Here is a 23796-nt window from a genome sequence, read left to right on the forward strand (position 1 = left end):
CAGATTCATCTCTGCTGAAGTGCAAGTACGTGAGACTGCTTGGCAGTTAAGTTTTTTGTCAGTTTTAACCCCGCCCCTTCAAGAGCCTGTCATGTACACAAAGCGGGCTTCAGCTGAAGTAAGCACCAAACACAGAGATGATGAAGGGTGTATTTTCAGCTGTTTCCCTCCCAAAACCCTTTTTCGTTGAGCCGTTCAACATGTCCCGCCCCCACTTACTGTTTCAGTAGGAAATATGTCAAAACACCAAACCGAACTGTGCTTGTTAAGACACTTCATGTGGTTACTCTGCAAGGGCACCAGAGTGAACTTTTTACATCCACTGAAAATTACCATTCAACAAGTTATTTTCAAGTAATTGCAAAGATGGCAAAGAAATGTAAAGTTAGTTTGCAGCATCTGTTTGCAGCATGGTTCGGTATTTGCTATCAAATGCAATTTTATTTAATTGTGACTTTAGTTTCCAAATGACTTTTTATCAAAATAACATTTGTTCTCAAGAACTGTGAATAGGGTAATTTAGGTAAAAAGAATAAAACATTGTCTGCATGTACGCAACCCTGAATTGAATTAATCGTATATTCAGTGGAATATAACACAAAACAAGCTATACATTACATTATGTTTCATATCAAAAACAAATACTTTATCATTACCAGAACAAATTTAACATGGACTACTGTGAAAAAGTACAAATGGAAATGGAAAGTTAAAGTGGAAATTTGTGAGTGGAGTCTTTTGTTTGGCTATAGCACAATGAAACTGAGATGCGTTCATCACTGTTTTTATCTTTTTAAATGCTGAGCCTGAAACTGACACTATCTACAAGGTTACTAATCATTATTAAAAACCTCAAACATTTTGGCAAATCCCATTATCCAAAGAATAAAATAGATTATGAAATTATCTGAATCACAGAGAAACTCAATCTACACACAAACAACAATATTTACCGGCAGAAGTACCAATCAATCAGTTATCAAGATTAATCATTGTAGTTGTGCTTAATTTGTATTGCTAAAGACAAGATAACTTTAGAACAGACAATGTGGCATTCAATCACATTACAAATAACCTAATCACTGCAAAATGTGCTTTGATAAGTAGGCTATAGGCTATATAACTATTATGATTGTTAATTGTTTAATATAGTGTTAATAATTGTATATTGATACATTTGTTATTTACTTGTACTTGCTTTTGTAGGCATGATGCACCAGCAGTTATGCAGTATTGTATGATGTAAAGATATTAGAAATGTAATGCAGCTTGATGATTTTGAAGAGTGTTAAACTGTGTTTAGTTCATTTAACTTTTACTCAAATAATATAATAACTGCACCACAATCAAGTGAATCCACACAGACCAATGTGACTATGAAGCAGGGCTACTGTCTGGAAACTGAATGTACAGTACAAGCGGAGGCGGTTATGTTAAACTGCACTCACTCCTCCCTCTAGTGGAAAGTAATGTGACAAACTCATCAGCCTAAACCCAACACGTGCTAAAAGTGTACATGAAAATGCGCATCGATAATAATAAAAAATGTTCTATACGTGAAAGTGCGTAAAATAAACCAAACCTTAAGATAGTTTGATCATATCACGTATTATGTGAAAATGATCGAAAGCATGAAAAAACACTATGCTCCAGTTTGAAATATACAGTATGTATAAATAAACAAACTCTGTGGCATCAGGTGTGTGGCTGTGTGCTTCATTCGAGACATCAGATGTGGTTGGTGGATTTACTGAGCGTTGCGTCCTGTTCGGGGAGGGGAGAGAAAAGAAGGTGGAGGCGAACCAGGGTAATAGAAAAGCCAAGACAACACCTTAAACCGGTTTAAAGTATATTCCCAGCGGGTGTGTGAGTGCATGAGAGAACACGACCATGCGACTGCTGCGGGCCGGGCAGAATTTACTGGGCCCAAACGTGCGGAGCAGTGGAGAGCCATGCGTGCGTCTTTGTTTGTTTTGCGCGTTTCCAAGCGATGATAAACCGAATTCGGGTAGTGTTTGAAGAAGCAGCCCCTAGAGTTTGCTCGCACAGGTCTGGATGTAGCTGATTGGAGTAGCAACAGTCAGAGTGGGTGATCAGGGAGGAAGGGAGAGACTGAAGTGGGTTTTCTGCGTGTGCATGTGTGTGTGATTCTCCAGCAGCCATGTTAACCAAGAAACCCTGCGCCGTCGCCGCCACTGCTGTCTACCCGACTGGTAAGGAACCCAGTGTCCGGATCTAAGAGGGCGGCGAATATCACGATCCTTCCGCCGGGCGCGTTTGTTTATTCAACGGATTGGATTTTGGAGATGAATTATTTATCCGGTTTAAATGCTCCATAACGCTTATACGGCTGGAAGCTTTACGTCTCATTGCTCTCCGTTGGCTATAGGGGTCGGGTACAGTAGCTTTCAGCCCCGGTTCTTAGGAAACACCTATAGAAAGGCGATCGTTTTATATTCAGTCTTGTTTTTAAGTGAGAACATATTTAACGCGCTTTGAATTTGCGCTTGCATTGCATTACAGTAGTCGTGTTTCGACATCAAAGGTTTTCAACGTGCTAATGTTAGTTTTCGTTCGTTTAGATCATTAAACAATTGCCTTTCGTAAATCTTTCCTTTTGGTTCTCTTTGTAAGTTTCACAATCGATTTGCTCATGTCTGATGTATTGAGATCAACATTTCAAGATGTGGGGCCACAGTTTTCCCCGTGAACCCTTACTGCATCAGCTAAAACCAGCTCCACTTTAAAAGAAAAAAGAAAAAAGAATGCCTTTTCAAAAGACTTCCTGATCCACATTTTATAAAGCAGTTGCATCATAGCTTTCCAATGTTGCATTTTCTAAAAAAATCATTCTCGTTTCTGCAGGCAAAGGGGGTGAGATTTGCCAGCTACAGTCTTCTCCCGGACTGGGCATCGGGGGTCCCCGGGTTGGAGCAGGGACTGAAGCCACATCACCCGTCACACTACCCCCTCTCAGGAACAGCAACTCCCTCACGGTACAAAAACATTCTTACATACACTTTGTAACAGTGCATGTCTGCTTCTTTGTTCTCTCAAGCTTGCTACAATGTGTCAATGTGATTTTTTTAAAATTATTTATTATTAATGCATGGGTGAGGAACCCCTTACGGTCATTATAGCATGTGTCATGTGTTTTATACGGGATGCAGACCAGTTATTGCATTCTGACATCATTTACATACATGTCATTGCATGTACAGTAGGTGACTTTATGAAGGCAGCCATGTTTAGTGGAGTGTAAAATGACCAGATTGTGTCTAGTTTAGTCTTGCATGATAAAAGGGGCTTCTTTTGAATATTACATGGATATAGCTATCAGAAATCTAATGATTAGACTGAAATATTGTTTCTGGTTGGGGGGGGGTTTAAAAAAAAAAAAAAAATTACAACAAGAAGACCTTGAGAGCAGTTTCAGGCTGTTCAGTTGGAATATAGAAATGTGTGTTTTAAACCTATGCCCTGTTTAAGTTAACCTTTCTTTTGATGATAGTCATAGAAACGACTTAAACAGTTTGTGTGCAGTAAGCATTCAGACATGAACAGTGGTTTTGCTTAGTGGCTCTCACAGACTCATTGGCTAATGTATTGTGTGGAGAGGTTGCCTTTAGTGGGGGGATGGGCAATGTTCAGGCCATCAGTGACAGTGAAACCAGTAGGCAAAGCTGAATTCTGTGATCTTGTGAATTTCCTTATGTAAATCGATTAATTCAAAGTCAGTCCTTTGAGTATGAACGGCAAGAGGTTTTGCATTGTTTAGGAATAATGAACATTATAACACTTCTATAGAAAATAATTCAGTTTGCCAAATTCGTGTAATGTATGAAAACCACATCTTGATCAGTAATTTGTTAATTAGTAACATTCAAAGAGTTGCATTTGCTGTAAATGTATTTTAGCACATTCTGAATGAAATGCAAGAATTGGATCGGTGCCATTTATGACTAAGTAGACTGCCTTGGCATTCTTTATTTAGCTGTCATTCTTAAAGGGGTAAATATAGACACAGAAAGCCCAGGCCTGCATGGTAGGCCCATTTCTATGCACACTCTTACAGGTCAGAGGTCCTGCCACAAATAGTCAATAGAATCAGTCTAAGCTTTGTAGTTGCAAATCTTAACTCTTAAATCATAAATATATATGTTTCTTAATTAGATGAATGGCCAAGCTCTAAACTATGCCATTGTAAATTTGCATTGATTGAGGTGTTACTACATTTTATTGATTATTGTAAATCATTCTCTTGTTTTATTTGCTAAAAAAAACCCCCAAAAACCCCATAGTATCATTGACTGAAGAGTGTGCATACTTTGCACTTAAACAGAAATCTGGCTTTTTTTTTTTCTATCAGGTTTTTGCAGATGTGACATGAAAATACATTTAATCTTACTGACTGGGACATGTGGAATTATACACGTTGCTCTCGTTATTGCATCTTAGTACTTATATGGACATTAGGTTTTGAGATGAGCTATGGTGTGATGATGCTAAAGTTAACAGTAATGACTTTAATGATTTCAAGGGGCAGCGTGTTTAGCTCATTCCTTCGTTATATAACTGGTTATATCAACAAATTAGAGCTGAAGGTGTGTACATACAGGGTACTGGAATTACATTTTTCACATGTTTTTAAAATGTCTGCCAAGTCAAATTATGTATGGACTTTATTAGGACACTGAATGACACATTGTGCAGTTTGAATTTAATTTAGCTGGGAAGCTATGGAAAGCTGCATCTAGAGGTCTTCATGGGTTCACCCTAACCTGAGGACCCGTACTGGTTCGGATCCACGTTTTATATGGTCAGCCGGGTCCCATTCTATTGCTGGGGGTCCCAGGTCTGTTTAACATTGTGTAATACCCGAGTCGATCCGAGAAGACCTGGCCGTGATCAGACAGCGCTGATGGACGTCAGAGGCAGAGCGGAGTTAAGGCACATGATAGCAAATTAGCAATGCTAACGTTAGCAGCTGTGGCAATGAACGAGCAATCGTTATTATAGTTCAAAAGGGCAAACAGTTGAAGTTCTCTTATGCAAGACACAAAAAAAAAACTGCAAAGCTGATTCAAAACAAGTTGCGTTGAAATCGGTGTCGATTGGGTCTGTGTCTCCCGGCCGGGTCCGGGTCCCAGCTTTCAAATAATAGACAGGTTTGGATCCAGGTCCGGCATTTCTCAGTTCTGCATGGGTACGTGTCCAAGCTTTCAAATAATAGACGGGTCCGGTTGGGGTCCGGGTAGTACATTTCCGGGTCTCTTTGCGTTGGGGCATACATTTTTGGACCCGTGAAGGCCTCTAGTTGCATCCAATTATATGCCGAATGTTTTACATTGCTGGCTTGTATTAATGGGTGACCATTAATACAAAAAGGAGTATTTTAATTGAGGACAGTGCTATTTACTCTCTTTATTTATCTGTACTTTCACAAATCTATTTTCCGTTAAGCTTTAGTGTCATATCGTTCAAAAGCCAATTAACAACATTAAGGCCAGTTGAGTCACATTTGACCTTTTACAGCTCGTCTCATGCTGCGTGTGCATTTTATAGAGAAGATGAGCCTTAGAATGAGTGTCACACTCACTGTATCACCAAACCAGATGTGTCTTTTGTTTGGCTCCAGTTGTGTCCTCAACAGTTGTCCATAAACCTGCTCTTTCAATGACCACCCCATATGTATGTATGTATGTGTATATATATATATATATCTATATATATATATATATATATATCTATATATATATTATATATGTTAGGGCTGTCGATTTAACGCGTTAATACAGTGTGATTATTTTTATAAAAAATAATGCGTTAAAAAAATTTACGCAATTAATCATGTCCCCAGACCTTATTATGGAAGATTCATGAGAAATTCAAGCTTGAAGTACCACCTGTTTTCTCCAGGAGGCAGTCAGCGAAACTTCAGCTGTATAGGCAATGCGCAGCTTATACAGAGAACAAAACAACCCTTCAGCTGACAGAACAACACGAGGATAGGTTCTTGCGTTCAAAACAGCTTGTTGGAGCGCAAATCCGAACTAAGGGATCTCAAAACATGTTCTTTTAAGTATTAAACTACGTTTAACTTGATAGAGCGACCTAAAAATTGTATGTTTATTACGCGATGCAACCAAAGTGAGATGCTCCAAAAGCATCCGTACAGGTGTACATTGACGGGTCCTTAGACAAGCCCTCATAATAAATCTCTGACTGATTGACAAATTCACTTACAAAATGGATTGCTGTGAACTGTATGCCAATGATTGGCTTATGTTCAGTAATATGCAAATAAACAATACATTGGATTCTAAAGCAGCTTTTAGTATTGTCTTATCAATGCTTAACTCCTCTGCCACAGTAATATAATGCATTTTACTTATCTGAATATTTTTTTTATTATATATATATATATATATATATATATATATATATTTTCACCGATCAGCCACAGCATTAAAAGCACCTGCCTAATATCTTGTAGATCCCCCTCGTGCCGCCAAAACAGCTTTAACCCGTCGAGGCATGGACTCCAAGACCTCTGAAGGAGTCCTGTGGTATCTGGCACCAAGACGTTAGCAGCAGATCCTTTAAGTCTTGTAAAGTTGGGCCTCCATGGATCAGACTTGTTGGTCCAGCACATCCTATAGATGCTCAATCGGATTGAGATCTGGGGAATTTGGAGGCCAAGTCAACACCTTGAACTCTTTGTCATGTTCCTCAAACCATTCCTGAACAATTTTTACAGTGTGGCAGGGCGCATTATCCCGCTGAAAGAGGCCAATGCCATCAGGGAATACCGTTGCCATGAAGGGGTGTACGTGGTCTGGAACAATCTTTAGGTAGGTGATACGTGTCAAAGAAACATCCACATGAATGCCAGGACCCAAGGTTTCCAAGCAGAACATTGCCCAGAGCATCACACTGCCTCCGCCGGCCTGCCTTCTTCCCAGGGTGCATCCTGCTGCCATCTCTTCCCCAGGTAAACAACGCACACACACCCGGCCGTCCACATGATCTAAAAGAAAAGGTGATTTATCAGACCAGGCCACATTCTTCCATTGCTCCATGGTCCAGTTCTAACGCACACATGCCCATTGTAGGTGCTTTCGGCAGTGGACAGGGGTCAGCATGGGCACTCTGACCGGTCTGCGGCTACACAGCCCCATACGCAGCAAGCTGGGATGCACTGTGTGTTCTGACACCTTTCTATCATGGCCAGCATTAAGTTTTTCAGCAATTTGTGCTACAATAGCTCTTCTGTGGGATCGGACCAGATGGGCTAGCCTTCGCTCCCCACATGCATTAATGAGCCTTGGGCGCCCATGGCCCTGTCGCTGGTTCACCGGTTTTCCTTCCTTGGACAACTTTTGGTAGGTACTAACCACTGCATACTGGGAATACCCCACAAGACCTGCCATTTTGGAGACGCTCTGACCCAGTTGTCTAGCCATCACAATTTGGCCCTTGTCAAAGTCGCTCAGATCCTTACGCTTTGTCCATTTTTCCTGCTTCCAACAGATGAAATTCAAGAACTGACTGTTCACTTGCTGCCTAATATATCCCACCCCTTGACAGGTGCCATTGTAACACGATAATAAATGTTATTCACTTCACCTGTCAGTGGTTTTAATTGTGGCTGATCAGTGTGTACATTCACCTTAGCCAAATACATTTAAACTCAGTTTTCACAATTCCTAAAATTTAATCGTAGAAAACATTCCCTGTCTTAGGTCAATTAGGATCACTACATTATTTTAAGTATGTGAAATGTCAATAATAGTAGAGAGAATGATTTATTTCAGCTTTTATTTCTTTCATCACATTCCCAGTGGTTCAGAAGTTTACACACACTGTTAGTATTTGGTAGCATTGCCTTTAAATTGTTTAACTTGGGATAAACATTTTGGGTAGCCTTCCACAAGCTTCTTACAATAAGTTGCTGGAATTTTGGCCCATTCCTCCAGACAGAACTGGTGTAACTGAGTCAGGTTTGTAGGCCTCCTTGCTCGCACATGCTTTTTCAGTTCTGCCCACAAATTTTCTATCGGATTGAGGTCAGGGCTTTGTGATGGCCACCCCATTACCTTGACTTTGTTGTCCTTAAGCCATTTTGCCACAACTTTGGAGGTATGCTTGGGGTCGTTGTCCTTGGGGTCATTGTCCATTTGGAAGACCCATTTGCGACCGAGCTTTAATTTCCTGGCTGATGTCTTGAGATGTTGCTTCAATATGTCCACATAATTTTCCTTTCTCATGATGCCAACTATTTTGTGAAGTGCACCAGTCCCTCCTGCAGCAAAGCACCCCCACAACATGATGCTGCCACCCCCATACTTCACGGTTGGGATGGTGTTCTTCAGCTTACAAGCTTCAACCTTTTCCCTCTAAACATAACGATGGTCATTATCGGCAAACAGTTATATTTTTGTTTCATCAGATCAGAGGACATGTCTCCAAAAAGTAAGATCTTTGTCCCCATTTGCACTTGTAAACTGTAGTCTGGTTTTTTATGGCAGTTTTGGAGCAGTGGCTTCTTCCTTGCTGAGCAGCCTTTCAGGTTATGTCGATATAGGACTTGTTTTACTGTGGATATAGATACTTGACTACCTGTTGCCTCCAGCATCTTCACAAGGTCCTTTGCTGTTGTTCTAGAATTGATTTGCACTTTTCGCACCAAACTTCGTTCATCTCTAGGAGACGTCTCCTTCCTGAGCGGTATGATGGCTGCATGGTCCCATGGTGTTTATACTTGCATACTATTGTTTGTACAGATGAACTTGGTACCTTCAGGCATTTGGAAATTGCTTCCAAGGATGAACCAGACTTGTGGAGGTCCACAATTTTTTTTCTGAGGTCTTGGCTGATTTCTTTTGATTTTCCCATGATGTCAAGCAAAGAGGCACTGAGTTTGAAGGTAGGCCTTAAAATACATCTACAGGTACACCTCCAATTAGCCAATTAGCCTATCAGAAGCTAATTGCCTAAAGTCTTGACATAATTTTCTGGAATTTTCCAAGCTGCTTAAAGGCACAGTTAACTTAGTGTATGTAAACTTATGACCCACTGGAATTGTGATATAGTCAATTAAAAGTGAAACAATCTGTCTGTAAACAATTGTTGGAAAAATTACTCGTGTCATGCACAAAGTAGATGTCCTAAATGACTTGCCAAAACTGTAGTTTGCTAATATATATTTAATATATATATAATACTGTTATTTGATTCTGAATGACACTAAATGTGTCAACTTTGGGGGGTTTCCCTCAATTTATTGGGATAATCCTGCTTTTTACAGTAAACCAGAGTTTTGTTATCTAGCAAGACATCACTACAGTGTTTCCCCTATATGCATTTTGCAGTGGTGCTGCGACACTGCTGAATTAAGTGTGCCGCTCTTGGGATTTCACATGGTTAATTTAATATTCTTGGCGCAACATAACGCTTGCCAGCCCCAGTCAGCTGTGCGCTTTCTACACTGCGAAAGGGACCCCACCACACACACACAAATACCTGCACTTACTCGCAGTGACGTCACCGCATAACAACACGTGTCAAACTCACTTTATTTCAAGTGGCCCGCAAGCTCATTTCTGAAATGTAGGATGGCAGGGGATCACAATGTTTCACTGAACAATCAGTTAGCGCTTTCCTCGTGAATATAGATGAGCCTTCCCCTGTCATCTGTATGTTTTGGGGTGCATTTTGCTCGCTGCAAAAGCCAAATGAAACAGCGTTACACAGGTCAATTATCAACACAGCTTAATCATAGTAGCATGAGGGCAGAGCAGATGCGGTAATTCACAGACTCAACTGTGTACAGACTATTTTAAATGCACCTGTGAACCAGTGAGATGCGCGGCGGGGATTGCGAAACCCATTTGAAGGCGGTACAGAATTGTCTGTTGCAAAACTTTTACCATGAACTATTATAAATATCATTGTTAAAACTATGGATACTATGGAAGAACTATGGTGCATTTTTATAATTGTGGACCAAGCTATCAGTTTTCCATATGTATAAAATATGTACTTGTAATGCTTTCTGATTGTAGGAAAATGTAAGTTGTCTTGTTTGACTTCAGAAATTCCAAGACATGGCTGTAGTTTAATTAGTAGGATCCTGATGAAAGGAATCTGTAAAAAAAAGACCCAACTTATTTACACTGTCAGAATATTTCAATTTAGCCATATCAAAATGAGGTGTTAATTGTTTCCACAGATGTTACTGTTGTTAATATAATTTTTATTTGCATCCCAACCTCAAAATCAATGCTGTACTGTTAAATGTGCATTTCAATGCACATAACATGTAATATTATTTGCAAGGGTGCTAACAAATCAGGTGCTGGTACCACATTTTCAAAGGGCCCTTTGAGGCCACAAATAAACCCTGATGTGCCCCAGGCTGAAATTGAGTTTGACACCCCTGTTTTAATCTATTCTTTGACCAACACGTGTTAATACGGGTCCGGCGTTGCGGGCTTGTGCGCACAACAGCACCGCAGTTGAAAAAAGTCCTAGGGGAAACACTGCAGTGTAAGTTTTATTGTAAAAATTCTGCATGAGGCAGTGCCAAAAGGAGAAATATGGCTGCACTTTGAGTGTGCTTTAAGAGCAGATTGTGTCAGAGCCTTTGGATTTAGAGTTCAAGCTGGGTATGCTTATGCTTTATCTTTAGTCAGAGGTGTAGAAACATCAGCTGTGGTCATTGGTTGGATCCGTAAAATCTGAAGTGTTGTATTGGCCTGGTATTCTATTCTACACTTGTATTATCACTCTCTCTGTATGTGTATATGGGAATGCTTAAACAATAAAGAACAATTAAGTGGATTACAACAGCATTACAATTCATAACACTTGCAGAAATAAGTACTAATCCATTAAATCTATCAGTCTCAAAAAGCAGAACAACAGTAAAAGTTTTTGCTTTTTTATAAAATGAGAGGGTTGCCACAAGCCTCTGACAGAAGCAACAGGATGTCCTTGCAAAAACAAGATGCAGAGGTAATCACATTATCAAGGAAGCAAGCATCTTTCAGGGCAGGAGATTTAGGGAAGCAGGAAATGCATGTCTAATGTCCTTGAATAAACAAATAAATAATCCCTAGCTCAGTCTGAATTTCACATCCCACAAAAAAATAAATAAATAAATACTGCAAAACAACAAATGTTATAAAAAGACACTCCACACCTTGGGGGGGGGGGGGACTTGGACACCAGATCTCTTGAACCAGTTATGTAACATTATAAAGTAACTGATATGAGCATGATTTAAAATGTGTCATGGACACCTTGGCTCCTTAACAAGAACCATAAGATTGGGACTGGTCATGTCCAGGCAGAAGTCATTGTGTAAAAAAACTTTAATGTCTAGTAAACAGCTAGGGACACCATTTGGATAAAACATAAGAATCCAGTCTGTTAACTCTTTGCATAAAATGTAATTTCGTTCTGTAAATTTTGTCTATGTAGACTTTCCGTTTATAGATAATGTGCGATCTGTGGGCTTCAAGTAGCTTCATTCCTCTTGATCCTCTAGAATAGGAGGATTTAGTTGTACTCTGTCCAGGCTTTGCTAAGCAGAAGAATCTATTGTCTTGCATTTTGGTTAATTTTACTTAAAGGATTAGTTAACCCAAAAATGAAAATTCTCTCATCATTTACTTATCCTCATGTCATCCCAGATGTGTATGACTTTCTTCTTCAGAACACAACAGATTTTTAGAAGAATATTTCAGCTTTGTAGGTCCATATAATGCAAGTTGATGGTGATCAGCACTTTAAAGCTCCAAAAAGCACAGACAGTCATAGTAAAAGCAATCCATATGACTCCAGTGGTTAAATTAATGTCTTCTAAAGCGATATGATTGCTTTGGGTGAGAAACAGATCAATATTTAAGTCCTTTTCACTATAATTGTTTACTTCCGTCATTCTCCGATGCCTGTCTACAACGAGACTCCGTTCTCTCCGCCTCTTGCATGACGTAAGCACGTTGGCATGTTTACGCGAGAATTGACGTCGATGCAGCCGGAAGTACAGCTTGATTTGTTTACAAGAGAACGCTGTTCACAAGCTTCATTGGTTCTGCTTTCATTTAAACATGCCAGAGTGCTTGCATCACGTTAGAGGTGGAGGAAACGAAGTCCCGCTGTAGACAGGCATCGGAGAGCGACCGGAAGTAAACAATTATAGTGAAAAGGACTTAAATATTGATCTGTTTCTCACCCAAATTGATCATATTGCTTTAGAAGACATTAATTTAACCACTTGAGTCATATGGATTGCTTTTACTACAACTGTCTGTGCTTTTTGTAGCTTTAAAGTGCTAATCACCATCCACTTGCTTTAAGAGCCTGCTTTGGATACTTTGCATATTATAGTAGACGAGTATAATAGGAGAACTAGGATCCAAAAAAATTAAAACTTAATTACAAATTAAAAGTTAATAGTTGGAGTCTCTTTTTGTTTTTATTTATTTATTTATTTGTTTTTTGTCAAATCAAGACTTTGTATGCCATTTTTATCAGTGCTGTGTGTCCTTTTATTTATTTTGGAAACAGTCTTCAAATTGTGTTTCTTATTTTTGTTTTACCTTCTCCAGGCTGGAGGCAATAAGCACACAATGAACGACCATCTACACATTGGAAATCACCAGCAGATCCACGTTCAACAGCTGTTCGAGGAGAACAGCAACAAACGAACAGTGTTGACTGCACAACCCAATGGGTTGACATCTGTGGGCAGGGCGGGTTTACCCATGCCTGAGAAGCAGCAAGAAAGCAGCCAATGTCGACAAGGCAGCTCGACCTCCATCAAATCAACTGAAAGCAAACCTAAGCCAGCACCCTTGACTCCTGAGCAGGCCATGAAACAGTACATGTCTAAATTGACAGTTTTTGAACACCAAGAGATCTTCAGCTACACTGAGATCTATTTTATTGGTCCAAATGCAAAGAAACGACAAGGTGTAGTTGGTGGTTCAAATAATGGAGGTTATGATGACGATCAAGGCTCCTACATTCATGTACCCCATGACCATATAGCATATAGGTATGAGGTACTAAAGGTCATTGGTAAGGGCAGCTTTGGCCAGGTAGTGAAGGCCTACGACCATAAAAACCAACAACAGGTAGCCCTGAAAATGGTGCGTAACGAGAAGCGATTCCACCGCCAAGCAGCTGAGGAAATTCGCATCCTGGAGCACTTACGCAAGCAGGATAAGGACGCCACTATGAATGTCATCCACATGCTGGAGAACTTTACATTCCGCAACCATATCTGCATGACATTCGAGTTGCTCAGCATGAACCTTTATGAGCTTATCAAGAAAAACAAGTTTCAGGGCTTTAGTTTGCCACTAGTGCGCAAGTTTGCACACTCCATCTTGCAGTGTCTGGACTCTCTGCACAAGAACAGAATTATTCACTGCGACCTCAAGCCTGAGAATATCCTCCTGAAGCAGCAGGGGCGCAGTGGGATAAAAGTAATTGACTTTGGCTCCAGCTGCTACGAGCATCAACGGGTCTACACTTACATCCAGTCACGCTTCTACAGGGCCCCAGAGGTCATTCTGGGTGCTCGTTACGGGATGCCAATTGATATGTGGAGCTTAGGTTGTATCTTAGCGGAATTACTTACAGGGTACCCTCTCTTACCTGGAGAAGATGAAGGGGACCAACTAGCATGTGTCATAGAGCTGCTGGGTGTGCCCTCCCAGAAGCTTCAGGATTCATCTAAGAGAGCCAAAAATTTCATCAGCTCGAAGGGATACCCCCGTTATTGCACAGTCACAAACTTACCTGATGGTTCGGTGGTGTTAAATGGGGGAAGGTCACGGAGGGGCAAACTCAGAGGTCCACCAGGAAGCAGGGACTGGGTAACAGCACTTAAGGGCTGTGATGACCCGCTGTTCTTGGACTTTCTCAAACAGTGCCTAGAGTGGGACCCATCCCTGCGTATGACCCCTAGTCAGGCCCTTCGCCACCCATGGCTCAGAAGACGCTTGCCAAAACCTCCCACTGGGGAGAAGACCACCGTAAAGCGGATCACTGAGGGTACGGTTGCTATTACGTCAATCTCCAAATTACCTCCCCCTTCTGCCTCAGCCACAAAGTTAAGGACTAACCTGGCACAAATGACTGATGCCAATGGGAATATACAACAAAGGACAGTTTTGCCAAAATTAGTCAGCTGATCTTTAATGTTTCTTTTAAATGGGGATATTGGAAATTGTGCAAAGCTGAGCTTTCAGAAGTGTGGCATTTCTAGGAATAGTTTTAACACCATCTATGAACTGCTTTGTAGCACATCTTTGTTGGATTATTTCTATGAATGCTAAAATGGCCAAGAAAGGGGGAACAACACTTAAGTTTTTATCTCAGGGCTGTGTAAAAGGCTGCTTGTAGGAGCATTCATACAATCTGACCTATAATAACACAAAGTCCCACATGGTTTAATACATACATCTTGAAGCATAAAAAGCAAATAGTCTTGCTGCAGTGAATTAATGGAAGGATACATTGTTGTGTGTGCTTCTGAAATTTTAATCACCACTCTCCAATCCTGTCAGATAAATAGCATGGTAATGGATGAGGATTAAAATGCATTTTACTAAAAGCCATGCTATCTAAGGCCTGTTGCTTTTTCCAGCATCTTTTTTAATATCAAGCCGCAAATTTAATTAGATTTTAAGAGACTATGGTAAGAGAAACACCGGTCATAACGGAAAAGTGGATGTTGCAGACTGTTATGAGGTAACAGAGGGAAACAATGTTTACATGATAGACTTGGTATGTGCCTATAAATCTCTTGACATTCCTTAAGAAATGAAACGAGGAAAAGAGAGAGTGTCTACAGTCAGTCTGAACTAAAATAGACTGATGGCAAGTTTAAAGGAATTTATGTGGTTTGCCTGAGAGGATACTGTTCTCAGCAGTAATTGACAGGTGCATGGTTTTTGTAATTATATAAGCTATTCTCTGGAAGAGTTGCTTTTGAACATGTACTGTCCTGGAAGGAAACTTTGGTGCTTTACTTTTTTTTTTTATTTATGAAGCGTTTTTTATAGCTTGAAACGTAACACTCATGGAACAAAACAGTGTTGTTTAATTGTAATGCGTGAACACTAGTTACCATGCAAGATAAGTTTGAAGGTTAGAGTCTTGAATCTTGAATAATATATATATATATATATATACAGGTGCCTCTCAATAAATTAGAATGTCATGGAAAAGTTCATTTATTTCAGTAATTCAACTCAAATTGTGAAACTCGTGTATTAAATTAATTCAGTGCACACAGACTGAAGTAGTTTAAGTCTTTGGTTCTTTTAATTGTGATGATTTTGGCTCACATTTAACAAAAACCCACCAATTCACTATCTCAAAAAATTAGAATATGGTGACATGCCAATCAGCTAATCAACTCAAAACACCTGCAAAGTTTTCCTGAGCCTTCAAAATGGTCTCTCAGTTTGGTTCACTAGGCTACACAATCATGGGGAAGACTGCTGATCTGACAGTTGTCCAGAAGACAATCATTGACACCCTTCACAAGGAGGGTAAGCCGCAAACATTCATTGCCAAAGAAGCTGGCTGTTCACAGAGTGCTGTATCCAAGCATGTTAACAGAAAGTTGAGTGGAAGAAAAAGATGCACAACCAACCGAGAGAACCGCAGCCTTGTGAGGATTGTCAAGCAAAATCGATTCAAGAATTTGGGTGAACTTCACAAGGAATGGACTGAGGCTGGGGTCAAGGCATCAAGAGCCACCACACACAGACGTGTCAAGGAATTTGGCTACAGTTGTTGTATTCCTCTTGTTAAGCCACTCCTGAACCACAGACAACGTCAGAGGCATCTTACCTGGGCTAAGGAGAAGAAGAACTGGACTGTTGCCCAGTGGTCCAAAGTCCTCTTTTCAGATGAGAGCAAGTTTTGTATTTCATTTGGAAACCAAGGTCCTAGAGTCTGGAGGAAGGGTGGAGAAGCTCATAGCCCAAGTTGCTTGAAGTCCAGTGTTAAGTTTCCACAGTCTGTGATGATTTGGGGTGCAATGTCATCTGCTGGTGTTGGTTTCCATTGTGACTTATTGAAAACCAAAGTCACTGCACCCGTTTACCAAGACATTTTGGAGCACTTCATGCTTCCTTCTGCTGACCAGCTTTTTAAAGATGCTGATTTCATTTTCCAGCAGGATTTGGCACCTGCCCACACTGCTAAAAGCACCAAAAGTTGGTTAAATGACCATGGTGTTGGTGTGCTTGACTGGCCAGCAAACTCACCAGACCTGAACCCCATAGAGAATCTATGGGGTATTGTCAAGAGGAAAATGAGAAACAAGAGACCAAAAAATGCAGATGAGCTGAAGGCCACTGTCAAAGAAACCTGGGCTTCCATACCACCTCAGCAGTGCCACAAACTGATCACCTCCATGCCACGCCGAATTGAGGCTGTAATTAAAGCAAAATGAGCCCCTACCAAGTATTGAGTACATATATACAGTAAATGAACATACTTTCCAGAAGGCCAACAATTCACTAAAAATGTTTTTTTATTGGTCTTATGATGTATTCTAATTTTTTGAGATAGTGAATTTGTGGGTTTTTGTTAAATGTGAGCCAAAATCATCACAATTAAAAGAACCAAAGACTTAAACTACTTCAGTCTGTGTGCACTGAATTTATTTAATACACGAGTTTCACAATTTGAGTTGAATTACTGAAATAAATGAACTTTTCTACGACATTCTAATTTATTGAGATGCACCTATATATATATATATATATATATATATATATATATATATATATATTTTTTTTTTTTTTTTTTTTTTTTCTCTTTTCTAAAATTAATGCTTTTCTGCAGTGAATAGATGGACTAAGAATTAAAGCATAGGAAGGCATGATGTTGGATTTACTCTGAGCAAGTATTGATGCGATTTTTAACATGAATAAGGCTATGGCAGAATGTGAAACTTAAATCAAGTTTTAAAATTAATCTATAACCACTAGGACAAGGCTGTTGTTAATGCCTTGATTAATATGTAATCATTGTGTGGACTTGCTAATATCAGGCCAGAGTTAAAATTCTTAAAGGTTGTTCCCTTTTTTAAAATAATGTTACAAATGTTTTTAAATAACACTTTTTTTCCCATTAGAACACAAAGACTGGCCATTTTTGTAGCATTTGTAACATGGAAAGAATAATTTGACTGACATGGGTATAAAAGCATTGCTAAAGTTTAACTTATTCATTTAATTGTGTCTCAGTGAAGAGCTAATATAAATGGAACAAATGGCCTGAATGTGTGCAGTTGGCTGAATATCAGTGGAGAGTGACTTACCATATAATGCACAAGAAATATATCTGCAAGTACTTTGAAACCCTAATCTAGCAGGAGGTAGTCCTGCTTGCTCTCAACCAGTCTCAGATTGTGGGGGTGTGGAAAGGGGTCAAACCATGGGCTGTCAGGGAGTTCAGCAAAGCTGTAATGCTCATGTTGATCCCTCACCCCCCTACTAGAGACTGGCACCAGCCTGCTGCACACTGCTCAGGGGCTCAGGCCCCTTTGGACACCCATAGTGCTTTACAGATGCAGAAGTAACCTGCCAACATCAGCAGGCATTTCATAATGTACTTTTTACTTTTTTTACTGTTCTTTGAATTGACAGCAGTGTGGAATAATTTTGCCTTAGGTTTAATATAACGTGCCTTTGGTTATCAATGCCATTTGTTTTATTTCGAACAATGAAACTCCCTTCCACTTACTTTAAAAGACTCATGGTGATCCTCTTGCACATGTTTGAGCATCGCCCAAAGATACTCCCAAATCTCATGAAATGGGAATTGGGATCAAGTGGCCGCACAGTTGAGAGTTTGTACATGTAGTTCAGACGCTCCAATGTCTTTTTTATCCAATGATTTTAGAGATATCACCTGAGCACCCTTTTCCAAAAGGGATTTCTTAGTAAGTGACAACAATCATATCTACACTGATTTTTCTCAAGTAGAACAAGTGTCTTCACCATTGCATTCATGTTGTCTTAACATCACAAGTATTCAAGGAAACACATTTGGCTGATTATATTACAATAGAAATAAGAACACATTTTAATATTTTACCTCAGACTGTTGTAATATTCTTATACTTTATGAATCCAGGGCATTTGGTACATACCAAAGTGCATTCCTTTCTGCGTTAGTGACTGAGGAAAAGAAGCCAGATTTTCTGTGTTTACTTGATCAAGATGCACTCAAGCAACTCAAGAGCGTATCTTGAGAAAGATAATCTTCTGTGGAGAGGGAAGCACAGGGTAAGGAGGCTTGTGCTCTATTTGCCAGTTACACAACCTGTTTAAATATCTGAGAGATGTAGCATACTTCCAAACCTCTGTTGCTTTACACGGTTTGGGTGTAACGCAGTGAAAACCGCATGCCCCAAAAACCAACAGCAAATCAGTTGTCACCCCAGTGTGCAATACAGTGGTAGTATTAACTATTAAGTTGGATTTTTAAAAGGACATGTGCCCTAACTCTTGAGTCTAGCTACCCACTGTTAACTTCAGTCAGACCTGTTTTAAACAAATTTTTAACATGGAAGCAAAGTTGACATTTGTTTGTATACAGCCACTGAAACGTACTGTACATATGTGAAATTATTGAGAATTTGATGTGGATGTGTACATATGTATAATGTTTTAATCTTGTGAAATGCTGCTGAAAACACTACATTTTTTGCTGTAGTGGGGGGTAAATGTTGGCAGCCAGTTTTATGATACTGTATGTATTGTACAGCTGATGGAAGAAAAGTTTTTTTTTTAGTGATAATTTGTTTAATTTTATTGTTGTGGCTGGAAAATATTAATAATAAAAGTTTTAATGTTTATCTTTACAAAATACAGATTGTGTTGACTTCTTTTAGGAGCAATATGGAGAAATTTTAATAGCAAAAGTTTGTTCTGCATTTTAGTTCAAGGGTCGGTTGCATAAATCTGTTTTCCAGGGATTCCCCAAAACATTTTGTACCATATATATTTCAATGACCAGTTATTTTGTGGCCTTTTTAATTTAGCACATGGTCCTCTTCCTACTGTATATTCCTCTTTGCTTCTTGCACTATGGTTTTAAAAACCTTCCTGAACATTCGGGCAATGGTTGGTTCAGGCGACTGACAAATTGACACTATTAACTTTCCCTGTTATTGTGGTCCAAATCACGAATTTTATTATTTGCATTGCACTTTTATTATGTGCAAGGCACTTGATCTTGGGACGTTTGCTTCAAAGGGACTATGTTTGCTATATCGGCACAAAGAAATGTCTGCTAAATGACTACAAATAGATATGTTATGATATTTATGTAGACTGTCTTACCTTATAACATAGCATAACATAACATTTTATATGACCACAAATATATCTTTATAATACCATACTAAAGGAATTATATATAAAAGGCTGTTGATGGGGGAAAATATGTGAATCTCTGGGATAATAGAATTATTGAAGTCAGGTGTTCCAGTTAAGTCAGGTGCATGTTTGACCTGCTTTGTCATGGAAAAAGACAATTGTGATTTGTTGTCAGAAGAAGAGTCATTGAAAGGGCTACAAAAGGATTTCTAAGGAACTTGACCTTTTGTAGTCTGCATTCAGGTATATAGTTTACAAATTCAGGAAATTCTGCAATGCTGCTTTTCTTTCTTGAATCCTCTTTTTGACAGGTTATGATCTACATGCATCACTGGAGCTTAGATTATAGTTCAGTGTGATATTTCTCATCCCTTTATGACATGTGTTAGCCATGCCTTTATTTGTTTACATGTGTGCCCATGTTTGTGTATAGACAAAGAGAGGGGAGAGGAGATATTATGCTTATGTCAGCGTTATCCATGAACCTACTGGTCAAAACATCTCTTGACTGGGTAGTGAGGCCTTGTCATCTTTTATCATGTCGTATTATTGCAGAATGCAGTGTGTATTGCTTTGGCTTCCAAAGAGAGTTCTCGAGAGAGCGCAGCATGCATCCAATGATGTCTTTGATCAGATTAGAATTACAACGATTCTGCATAAAGACATGATAAAAACAAAAAATGGTTCAAATATTGAGATACTATAATCGAAGTTGTGTTTACTTGTAAATAGTAAGGAAAAAGAAAAAAAAAAACACTATTAGCAGCTGTGTCCTAAATGTTAAATTAAGACATTTGGGCTGTATGTGAACTTCCTTTGGAGGTTGTTTTCCTTGCATGGGGGGCATTTATTATTTACAGGAACTTCAGGAGCTCCCACTTATTAGTAGTAAGACCACCCATTGATTTTGCGTTTCAGTTACTGCGACTGAGTCATCCTGAGGCAATAAAAAAAGTGGGTGAAATGTGTGCCAACAATACAATAGTTAGTGCAAATGACTGAGTACTTTAAGTACCTACAGCAATAAATACCTACAGTATTTGTTCTTTTTTTAACTTCTATGGCAGCAATAAAGACATTTGGTGTACCAATGTGCTTTTATTGAACTTCAAGTGAAATACTGTATGTTCATGACCAGCAAAACCACAAAAGAAGGGGTTTGGGTGGCATTCATTCTTTTCTGACATATATTCAGTATATGAAGAGTGATTAAGCTTTTAATATTTTAAAGTTGATCATTATTGACAATGTATTAATCCATCGTACTAGCTATTTCATAGATTTATTATTGATTTATTTATACCCATTTTATGGCAAAATTAGGTGAATTAATGGGAAAACAATTAGTGTCTTTAAATAAAATTCGAGATTGCCGAAAATCTGTCTTGCAAATAAATAATTATAATGAAAAGCCAGTTATGTGGTTTTCTAAAATTGTTACTTTGAAGTGCACTTTAAATTGATACGGAGGTAGGGACCTCACTGCATTAGAGGCATCACTTTACTCACAGCTGACTGGTCCAGCCCAAAATCAGGTTAGCGATATAGCCTATGTTACAATCACGATGAACCCAAATGAAAACACATCCACCTTACTGGTACCGCAAATTCAGAGTTTTCTTAAACTTTCCTAGATAGCCATTTAATCCTGCTATGTGATAAAGGCCGCTGGCTAATTTTTCAGTTAAGCAACTGAAATAGGTCATAAACTAGGTCATATAGCAATCATGCTTTTTTTTTTTTTTTTTTTTTTACTTTATTGCCAGTGCATTTTATCAAAAATGACAATGATTGATGTTCATTGAAGGCTATCCCATTCACTTAATAGCTTCCCTGCTCAGTTGCTTAACATGTCCCCCCACCCAATATGGTCAGTTCTATGCCTAGTTTGTCAAATATTTTTTCTATTCTGTTCAACTGTAAAGGATTGTTGCAAGCCACCTTGACAGAATCTGAGCACATTTGAACAAGAGACACTGAATACAACATGACTGCGAACAAGAGCAAACTTTCCAGTTTTTCAGGCCAGTTAAATGACTCATGAAATAAAAGTCATCAAAAATACATCAGCATAACTTTGGCTCATTGGCTTTTCTTCAGTTTTGCTGGGCAAGCAAGTGTGGGAAGAATGCCTATGTGATAGGCCTCTGTAAACAAATAGAGCTGGTGATGTCATACTACGGGAATGCAGAGGAATGCACTTTATAGAGACAGAGTGCCCTGAAGAGAGGTATTCCCCCAGAGAGAGAGAGAAAATAAAGATCTACCCCCGTTATCCTTCTCCTTTCTGTCACATTCCATTAAAATTCTAAAGTAAATAATTTTAGTTATAAATCCTTTGTAGAAATTTTAGCATTTTATCTGAAAAAGATTGTTCCTCCTATGCAGTGGCTCTCTTTTCAGATGGTTCTAGAAATTATTGCGAAAACACAAATGCATCTGTAGAACACAGTACTATGAGCTCTCAGGCATGCAAATTATTTCTACCTTGCAGCGATGAAGTGAGCCACTTTTGTCTTCATCTGTTGAAGGGAATGTCTAAATCATTTTCAGGAAGCCCAATGTTGAAAAAAAAACCCCTTGAATTTCAGGATCACTCTGTTCTTGTCAGTTGCTGCCTTTCTCACATCTCTTAAGTAACAAACAGATTGTCGTGTAGACAACACAACTTATTGACCCTACTGTACTCTGCTGAAGGATTTTAGCTACCCTCATTGGATTTGCTTGTTTCCAACAATGTTTAAATCCACTGGTTTGCTGTGTTTGCATGACTTAAAGTAGGAAACCATATTTAACCTTTTTGGCGTTTCTTACTTAGCTTCCATCTCATGAGGCAAAGAAATCCAACTCCTGCCAGTATTTATGGCTTTATGTAAATTTCATAACATGCTAGCCTTCACAAGGCTGGACCCTATCCATAGACACTTATACATAGGTAGTTTTCATGCTGTTCAAGCCGCCTGCCAAATGGCTATGTTGCCATAATTGGGCACATGGAACAGGCTTTCTAAGAAATGGAGTAAATGAGGCTTCCGTGGGAGGGTGTCGCAGAATTTTGAGCTGGAGGGAGTACAGCTCCTCCACCTTGAAGTGGGGTCATGTCCGCTTGAATATGAACACCTTTAGAAGCCTCTGGTTGTCAGACAGCACCTGACACCACCCTTGGTTCTCACTTTAACTGGACGATACGACAGTGATCAGCGTCTACAAGCCAAGCATTGCTGCGTTGCTATTCAAGATATCACCAGCATGCGGCACCACTTGTAAACTTGTGCATGATGTTTTTTCAGGTACCACACATGCACAAAGTGGTTTGTCAAAGTCTTGCACCATGGTTATAGGCGCACTAACAAAACTATGATAAAAGACAACTGAATTAATTTTCTGTCTTGTCCTTCTAAGGGAGGGGCTAATGCCCTTTAATGTTGAAGCCCCTGGGTTTTGAGTTTAACTCAGAGCTATGATGGCCTGCATTGCCAGAGAGGACATTTACTTGCCATGTTTAAATGGGTACCTCACTATGCCATAGATCTGCCAAACTTGCCCAACTTGACTTCTGGCATGGGTTCTGTGTCAGCGGCTAATCTTCCTCAGCAGGCGCTGTCGTCAGTAATGATGTCAGCTGATTTGGGGTCAAAGAGTGTTATTGAGACCTCAGTGGAAGAAGTCAAATTCTTTGTGCCTCTGTATTCATGTAAATACAGTTAAAGGTACATATGTTAAAGCAAGTTTGACATTGTTTTGCATTACATAGTTTTGCTTACTGTACATTCAGTAAGTATTACATATAAATAGTTGCAGTGGTGCTATAGCTGCGGGTTATCTTACCCTTGGCTTTCCTTGTAAAACAAATTGCTCTAAATTGTTGTAGGCCTATTCACATAGTATAAAGTATTAAATGGTATAAAATATTATGTGCAATACAGATACACTGGTTTTATAGTCCTAACAACTAGCATGGCAAAAAACATTTCTTGCATGGCACACCACTGTTCAGAACATTCCCCTCTCAATTTCCCTAGAATTTTTGGTTTGGTCCAAAAGGTTCAGCTGCATTCTGAAAGTAATGGTTGCAATACATTAGTTTTTATTTTCTTCAATAATGCTCTATTGTTTCATTCGCTACCTTGTTCATGGAGTACAGTATAGGGCTTCCGTAGTAAAGAGCTTAGTGTCATGTAAATATATTGCATTTGACCTAACACATGACCCACACCACACATCTACTTTTAATCTAAGTCCATGTTCATTGCCATTGAACTGTGAAAAACTGATCTTTGGAAATGTGTTTTTTTCAGGATTGTGTTGATGCAACCAATCCAAATAATTACTCTTGAAGTATTGACAGGATAATTAACTCTCTATAGTAATA

General features: G+C 39.2%; 1 protein-coding gene across 2 annotated transcripts; it reads left to right on the top strand.

The window, feature by feature from the left end:
* Window positions 1-1735: 1735 nt before the first annotated feature.
* Window positions 1736-16084, top strand: LOC127436947 (dual specificity tyrosine-phosphorylation-regulated kinase 2). 2 transcript variants are annotated; one of them, XM_051691492.1, is made up of 3 exons: window positions 1736-1807; window positions 2866-2996; window positions 12618-16084. In XM_051691492.1, the coding sequence occupies exon 3, from the start codon at window positions 12639-12641 to the stop codon at window positions 14208-14210; it is 1572 nt and encodes a 523-aa protein (XP_051547452.1). In that variant the 5' UTR covers window positions 1736-1807; window positions 2866-2996; window positions 12618-12638; the 3' UTR covers window positions 14211-16084. The 2 variants fall into 2 exon arrangements, with proteins under 2 accessions (XP_051547452.1, XP_051547451.1); XM_051691491.1 differs by lacking the exon at window positions 1736-1807 and adding an exon at window positions 1817-2213.
* The last annotated feature ends 7712 nt before the right edge of the window (window positions 16085-23796 follow it).

The sequence above is a fragment of the Myxocyprinus asiaticus genome, chromosome 47, assembly GCF_019703515.2.
Source record: "Myxocyprinus asiaticus isolate MX2 ecotype Aquarium Trade chromosome 47, UBuf_Myxa_2, whole genome shotgun sequence".
NCBI lineage: Eukaryota > Metazoa > Chordata > Actinopteri > Cypriniformes > Catostomidae > Myxocyprinus > Myxocyprinus asiaticus.